This window comes from Silurus aristotelis, assembly GCF_946808225.1.
Source record: "Silurus aristotelis genome assembly, contig: scaffold_272, whole genome shotgun sequence".
In the NCBI taxonomy this organism is placed as follows: domain Eukaryota; kingdom Metazoa; phylum Chordata; class Actinopteri; order Siluriformes; family Siluridae; genus Silurus; species Silurus aristotelis.
Genome location: NW_028148967.1, coordinates 1 through 8,453, shown reverse-complemented (window position 1 = coordinate 8,453; position 8,453 = coordinate 1). Strand labels below are relative to the sequence as shown.

General features: G+C 46.0%; 1 protein-coding gene across 1 annotated transcript; it reads right to left on the bottom strand.

The window, feature by feature from the left end:
* Positions 1 to 2,121: 2,121 nt before the first annotated feature.
* Positions 2,122 to 8,396, bottom strand: LOC310723121 (solute carrier family 22 member 23-like; the record flags this gene model as incomplete). Its single annotated transcript, XM_083570958.1, is given in 5 exon segments — positions 2,122 to 2,399; positions 2,564 to 2,732; positions 6,306 to 6,460; positions 8,294 to 8,348; positions 8,351 to 8,396. Coding segments are annotated over 5 exon segments (573 nt in total), but the record flags the coding sequence as incomplete, so codon positions are not given.
* Between the last annotated feature and the right edge of the window lie 57 nt (positions 8,397 to 8,453).

The following is an 8,453-nucleotide window of genomic DNA, read 5'->3' as shown; positions in this document are numbered from 1 at the left end:
TCTCTCTCTCCTCTCGGTCGAGTTAAACATGGTAGTTAATATCAACAGTCTGCTACACTGACTCAGGACTACAGTTTGCTCTGATCTCCATCACTGCACCTCAACAATCGTTTATCTGTAATAAATGGACATTCAGTGGAACCAGATGAGGATGAGGTTCCCTCTTGAGTCTGGTTCCTCTCAAGGTTTCTTCCTTCTGCATCTCAGGGAGTTTTTCCTTCACCACAGTCTCCACCGACTTGTTCATCAGGACAAACTACACTTATAAAGAACATGTCCATTTTTATCTCCACATTATCTGTGTAAAGCTGCTCTGAGACCATGTTCATTATAAAAACTCAACACACAAATAAACAGAATTCAATTACATTTAATTGTGTGTCCAGGTGAGGGAGTGTAGGTTTGTGTGTGTGTGTGTAGTTGTGTGTGTAATTGTTACAGGTGAGTGTGTGTAGTTGTGTGTAGTGTGTACAGGTGGAGGGTGTGTATTTGTGTGTCCGGTTTGTTGTGTGTACAGGTGAGGGTTTGTAGTTGTGTGTAGTGTGTACAGGTGAGGGTGTGTAGTTGTGTGTAGAGTGTACAGGTGAGGGTGTGTAGTTGTGTGCCTTTTGTTGTGTGTACAGGTGAGGGCGTGTAGTTGTGTGTGTGTATGTGTGTGGTGTGTGTGTGTGTGTGTAATTGTGTTTACAGGAGAGGGTGTGTAGTTGTGTGTGTAGTGTGTACAGATAAGGGTGTGTGAGGGTGTGTAGTTGTGTGTTTGTAGTTGTGTGTACAGGTGAGGGTGTGTGGTTTTGTGTGTGTGTGTGTGTGTGTGTGTGTGTGTGTGTGTGTGTGTGTGTGTGTGTGTGTGTGTAATTGTGTTTACAGGTGAGGGTGTGTAGTTGTGTGTGTAGTGTGTACAGATGAGGGTGTGTATTTGTGTGTGTGTGTGGGTGTGTAGTTGTGTGTCAGGTGAGGATGTGTAGTTGTGTGTGTGTGTGTTTAGTTGTGGGTGAGGGTGTGTAGTTGTGTGTCAGGTGAGGATGTGTAGTTGTGTGTGTAGTTGTGTGTACAGGTGAGGGTGTGTAGTTGTGTGTGTGTGTGTGTGTGTGTGTGTGTGTGTGTGTGTGTTTAGTTGTGGGTGAGGGTGTGTAGTTGTGTGTCAGGTGAGGATGTGTACTTGTGTGTGTGTGTGTAGTTGTGTGTACAGGTGAGGGTGTGTAGTTGTGTGTGTGTGTTTAGTTGTGTGTCAGGTGAGGATGTGTAGTTGTGTGTGTGTAGTTGTGTGTACAGGTGAGGGTGTGTAGTTGTGTGTGTGTGTGAAGTTGCGTGACCATGCAGTAGTGTGTTACAGTGAGGGAGTGTAGTTGCGTGTGTCCGGGTGATGTTGTTTAATTGTGTTTCTGTTTGTAATGTGTACAGGTGGTGTGTACTGTGTGTACAGTCAAGAGCATGTAGTTGCGTGTGTGTGTGTGTGTGTGTGTGTAATTGTGTTTACATGCGAGGGTGTGTAGTTGTGTGTGTATTGTGCACAGATGAGGGTGTGTTGATGTGTGTGTAATTGTGTGTCCAGGTGATGTTTAATTGTGTTTTTGTGTGTGTGTAGTGTGTACAGGTGAGGGTGAGTAATTGTGTGTGTGTCTGTAGTGTGTACAGGTGAGGGTGTGTAGTTGTGTGTGTGTGTATGTGTGTAAAGGAGAGGGTGTGTAGTTGTGTGTAGTTGTGTGTGCGTATGTGTGTGTGTGTGTGTGTAGTTGTGTGTACAGGTGAGTGTGTGTTGTTGTGTGTGTAGTTGCCTGACCATGCAGTTGTGTGTCCAAGTGAGGGAGTGTTGTTGTGTGTGTTTGTGTTGTTGTGCGTACAGGTGAGGGTGTGTACTGTGTGTGTGGTTGTGTGTACAGGTAAGGGTGTGTAGTTGTGTGCGTGTGTGTAGTTGTGTGTACAGGTGAGCGTGTGTAGTAGTGTGTGTGTTTGTGTGTGTGGTTTTGTGTCCAGGTGTGTAGTTGTGTAGATGACGTCGTCTAATTTTATTTTTGTGTGTGTGTTGTGTGTACAGATGAGGGTGTGTAAATGTGTGTGTGTAGTGTGTACAGGTGAGGTTGTGTAGTTGTGTGTGTGTGTGTGTGTGTGTGTGTGTGTAATTGTGTTTACAGGTGAGGGTGTGTGTGTGTGTGTGTGTGTGTGTGTGTGTGTGTGTGTGGTTGTGTGTACAGGTGAGGGTGTGTAGTTGTGTGCCAGGTGAGAGGGTGTAGTTTGTGTGTGTAGTTCTGTGTTACAGGTGACAATGTGTCATTGTACCTGTAATAAGTTCGTGTGTGTCCACGTTTGTGTTGTTCTTCTTAGCGATGCGCTCAATAAGCCATTTGGAGCGAGAGTACTGCTGCGTCGCTAACAACCAGCGCAGAGACTCTGGAAATAACCTAAACACACACACACACACACACACACACACACACACACACACACACACACACACACACACATTTAAACAGTGCACTCAAACAAGACAGGAAACATACAAGACACACAGACAGACAGACAGACAGACAGACAGACAGACAGACATATAGACAGGTTTGCTTACCATATGTAGGACAGCATCAGTGACAGGGGGCAGATGATAACAGCCTGAAGAATCGTCCAATCGGAGCACAGGGCAGCAAGTCCTGGCATTAGCAACTGCCCTGCTAGCACCACAAAGTTAGCAACCATCGTCATGGAGAACCGCCAGCCAGGGAGACACAACTCGATCCCTGAAAACACACACACACACGGAACACATACGCTACTGTTACTGAGCTAGCTATGAGTCTGAGTGTGAGTTCTGGCTCTGTGTCCTCATCACTGTGTATACACATAACACACACAAAACACATCACTTTTTTAAAACAAACACAATTTCTCTCTCTCACACAAACATAATTTCCACAACATAACCCACATTACACAGACACATGTCCACTACACAGTGCACATCAGCACCATGACCAGCTCTCTAGATGTTTCCCAAACCACATTGTCATTTCTACTATACACAGTAGTACACAGTGAAGACGAGACAACGTTCCTCCAGAACCCTGGTGATACACTAAACAACAACACAACACAAAGCTACATAAAGTGTATCGAGTGCAAACAGTGCAGACAAAAAACAGTACAGACAGACAGTGCAGACAGACAGACAGACAGACAGACAACAGTACAGACAGAGCGACAACACACATAACACAAGACAGCGCTGACCAGTAACCCTGCTGTTTACTCTGATTATACAGTGCTCTGTAAAGAGGATTATAAAAACTATAACTGAGAGTAAATATAAACAAACACAATGCAGTGCAGAAAACAGCAGCAGCAGCAGTCAAGAGATGCAAAAAACAGCATGTAAACAGTGTAATATGGTGAAGTATAAATAATAATAAATAAATGATGGTGGAATGGATTGAGATGAGTAATGAGTGTGTGTTCAGGTTGTACAGTTCGGTAAAACACAGTTCAGCAAAAAGCAGTTAAATAGTCTGGATGTGGCGGCCCGAATGCTTCGGAACCGCTTTCCTGATGGTAGGAGAGTGAAGAGTGCGTGTGAGGGGTGTGTGGGGTCGTCCACAATGCTGTGTGCTTTGCAGATGCAGCGTGTGGTGTAAATGACCATGATGGAGGGGAGAGAGACTACGAAGATCTTCCCAGCTGTCCTCACTATCCTCTGTAGGGTCTTGCGATCCAAGACGGTGCGGTGATGTGGTTCGAGCTGTGCATTGCTTCAAGTCGAATCAAGTCAAGTTTTTTTCTATTGCGCTTTTCACAACAGACATTGTCTCAAAGCAGCTTTACAGAAATCAACAGTGAAGGTGAATGGTGTGTTTATCCCTGATGAGCAGCCGTGGCGACTGTGGCAAGGAAAAACTCCCTTAGATGTCATGAGGAAGAAACCTTGAGAGGAACCGGACTCAAAAGGGGAACCCATTCTCATTTGGGTGACACAGTCGTGGGTCAGCAGAGTGAGCAGCAGTGGACTAAGCACACAGCCCTGAGGTGCCCCAGTGCTCAGTGTGGTGGTGCTGGAGATGCTGTTTCCGATCCGGACTGACTGAGGTCTCCCAGTCAGGAAGTCCAGGATCTAGTTACAGAGGGAGGTGTTCAGGCCCACTAAGCTCAGCTTCTCAATCAGGTGCTGAGAGATGATTGTGTTGAATGCTAAACTGAAGTCGATGAACAGCATTCGTACATATGAGTCCTTGTTGTCCAGGTGGGTGAGGGCCAGATAAAGGGTTGTGGAGATAGCATCGTCTGTAAAGCGTTTTGGACAATACACAAACTGCATGGGGTCCGGGGAGGGTGGAAGCTGGGTCTTAATGTGCCTCATGACAAGCCTCTCGAAGCACTATCACGATGGGAGTGAGCACAACAGTACGAGAGTCATTGAGGCAGGAGACAGTAGACTTCTTCGGCACGGAGACGATGGTCATTGTCTTGAGAGAGGTAGGAACAATGTTGCTGCTCAGGGAGATGTTGAAGATTTCTGTAAAAACATCTGCTAGCTGTTCTGCACATTCCGTTAGCACTCTGCCAGGAATGATGTCTGGTCCAGCAGACTTCCGTGGGTTAACTCTGCATAGAGTTTTCCTCACTTTAACTGTGGTTAGAAAGAGCACATGGTCAGTGGGAGGAGGGGTGGTCTTCCTCGCCTTCATGTTGTTCTGTACCTCAAACCGGTTCTAGAAGTCTTTCAGCGCATCTGGGAGGGAGTGGTCACGGTCAAAAGCAGGTGATGTCGTCTTGTAGTTCGCGATCGCCTGGATGCCCTGCCACATGTGGCGGGTGTCCCGACTGTTCTGAAAGTGGTTGTGGATTTTCTTCGGGTGTGCACATTTTCTTCGAGTTTGGCCCTTGTTGTTCTTTAGGCCGTCTTGTCCCCTGTTCTGAAGGCAGGGTCTCTTTGTTTCAGCAGCACACACTTTTGCGGTCATCCACGGCTTCTGGTTGGATCGTGTAGTGATGGTCTTGGAGATGGTCACATCATCAACGCACCTGCTGATGTAGCTGGTCACTTGGGGTCTCGGGGAGTTTTTCCTTGCCACAGTTGCTCATCAGGGACAAACTTACAAAGAACATATTTACGTTTAATCACCACATTATCTGTGTAAAGCTGCTTTGAGACATTGTTCATTGTTAAAAGCGCTATACAAATAAAAATTTATTGAACTGAATTGAATTACTCCTCCAAGTTGATGGAATCGCCGTTGGTTGCAGCCTCTCTAAACATGTCCCAGTCAGTGCACTCAAAGCAGTCCTAAAGAGCAGAAGTGACCCCTGCTGTGACCCCTGAAGTGATCACCTGTTTTAGAACCAGTTTAAAGCATCTGACGAGCGATCTGTATGCTGGAATCAGCATAACAGAACAATGTTCTGAGTAGTCGAGATGGGGTGGGGCTCCGCACAATGAGGGCGGGGTTTCGCAGGATAGGGGGGCGGGGCTCCGCACGATATGCCCCGGGGATGTTTGTGTAAACAAGTTCCAGCGTGTTCGCTCCTCTCGTTGCAAAGTCCAAATGCTGATGGAGTTTAGGAAGCACAGTCCTGAGATTCACATGGTTGAAATCTTTGGCGACAATAAACAATCCATCGGAGTGAGCATTCTGCAGGTCGCTAATAGCGCCGTAGAGTTCACTTAGTGCCTCTTCAGCATTAGCGCTGGGGGCAATGTTCACTCCAACAATTAAAACAATGGTGAATTCCTGTGGTAAATAAAATGGTCTGCATCTTACAGACATGAACTCCACTAGTGATGAGCAGTAGCGTGAGACAAGCACAGAGTTCTTGCACCATTCCGTGTTGATATAAACACACACACCACCACCGCGAGTCACCGCACAGAGCTGCCTTTCGGGCAACACGAAACGCGTTTAGCCCGTCTAGCTGGATGGCGGCTTCCTGAACTCTGTCGCTTCGCCACGGCCATTTAGCCTAGCACGGACACCTGTCCGCTTGTTGCGCTTCCGCTTCCTTGAGCAGCACTTTCAACGTCCCCTCTCCCAGCCACCAACATCAGGTGACCCCGAGGTCGCCGAAGGTTATTTATTACATCATCATGCAGATTAGTGGTTGCATGATTCCTGTACCGTAACAGCGTCTGGTGGTCGTACACATGAACACAGCTGACTCTGGTGTACATGTATTGTAAAAAGTCGGGCAAAATACGGTAAAAGCACCATTTTTGGATCCGGAGTGGCCGCTGCGAGCTACTGCCGCGCCGCTATTTTGGAAACTCAAGGTTACACAGGCCACATGGGGAAGTGCGTTAGTGTGGGTTGTGTCTCATTACTTACTTAGGACGTAGAGGGAGAGTGTGATCCCAGCAAGCCAGAAACCCTCGAAGAAACGCAGTGTGCTGAACATGGTGACGTTAATGGAGAAGGCCACAGACAGACCAAACACCAGTGTGAAGAACACCGAGACCACCAACACCGCATGACGTCCAAACCTGAGCACAGAAAGTCATTCAGAGAGGCTGTCAAGTCTCACACACACACTACTTTCTACATGTTCAAATGTTTGTGAAAATCTGTAGCTAGTGATTATATTTATACTGAACACAACACTTTTGTTTTTGCCCCCATTTTTCATGAGGTTTTCTATGTACACAAAAGGTCGATGTAACATGCTAGGGATTTAGGACAATTTGTATGATATTTAATTGTGTGCATTTTATTTTCAAACACATTTAATGAAAAATGGCTTTATTGTTATACTGTAAGAATATATTGTGTTTTTATGAGGCATCTAAAATAGCCAATGAGGATTTTCTCCCTGTATGAGGGACAGACTGTTTGTCTAATCAGGAAACCCTAGGTGAAAGTCCAGCATAATTCTCAGTCTTTCAGCTGGGACTACAGGCTCCTGTGTGCCAACCCCTATACCCCCAGAACCATAGGAGGGTTACACCTATTTCTCTCAAATATTGTTCACAAATCTGTCTAAATGTGTGTTAGTGAGCACTTCTCCTTTACCCAGAGAATCATCACCTCACAGGTGTGGCAGATCAGGATGCTGATTAGACGAATGATTACTACACAGGTGTGCTTTAGGCTGCTACAATAAAAGGTCACTCTAAAATGTACAGTTTTCACACAGCACAATGCCACAGATGTTGCAGGTGTTGAGGGAGCGTGCGATTGGCATGCTGACTACAGGAACGTCCACCAGAGCCGTTTCCTGTCAATTGAATGTTCACGTCTCTACCATAAGCCGTCTCCAAAGGCGTTTCAGAGAATTTGGCAGTACATCCAACCGGCCTCACAACCACAGACCACGTGTAGCCACACCAGCCCAGGACCTCCACATCCATCATCTTCACCTCCAACATTGTCTGAGACCAGACACCCAGACAGCTGCTGCAACAATCGCTTTACATAAACAAAGAATTTCTGCTCGAACTGTCAGAAAGCATCTCAGGAAAGCTCATCTGCAGGCTCGTGCAAAAACAAAAGTGTTGCGTTTATAATTTTGTTCAGTGTAGATAATCTAATCCTGTGGTTGCAGCTCGCTCTGGGCAGATTAATAAGATCTAAGTATAGCATTAGTTTGTTTTCCTGAACGCCATGGAGGAGAAGCTCTAAGGGTCGAGCAGAGCAACCAAAAGCCTGAGAGCTCTGTGATGGGCGGAGTGATTGGCAGAGAGGGCGTGGTCTCAGTCAGCTGACAGCTATAAAAGTCTTCAGTGCAGAAAATGGCTAGACTAGAGACCTGTCCCGTTCCCAAAAACCTGCAGGTCAAATGTACGTAAGTAGTTTAATATTCAATGCACTGACTGCTTCTTCCTGCTACTCTTTTGTTTGTTTGTTTGTTTCACCTGCTTCCCTTTTAAATACGAATGAAAAAGAACCTGAAAATTAACAAAGGTTTTGTTTTATATAAGTTTGACTTTTGTGTAAATGATGAACATGGATATGAACAAGGAACTTTTTAGAACATCAACTGAAACGATTTCTTGTAAAAACAGACCAAGTTTTGATTCTCCTGTCCTGCACTTCAGACGATGTTCTTTGGTGTGCTCTGGCAGTTTACTGCACATGAACCACGTGAGAGTTTGATTCCGATTTGAGTCTTTTCTTATTTTTTTTTAACATTTTAAATACTGCAAGCCGCACACACACAAGTATTTTACCGCCCGCACTGCGCTCACCAATTAAATCTCGCCCTGCACCGCACGTGTTTGCGTCGAGTCCCGTGGGAACGCAGGTCTCTAATCTAGACCTCAGTTTTAGCAGGACATTACCCATAATCCCTCAGTGTGATCATATGACCAGACACTCACCAATCAGCCAGCACTCCAAGAACCAGATACCCGAATATGGAACCAACCAGCAGGAGAACTTAGCGATGTGCACCTTCCAAGCAGAGTCACACACCAGATTCCACTAAAAAGAGAGTGAACACACACACACACACACACACACACACACACAACACACACA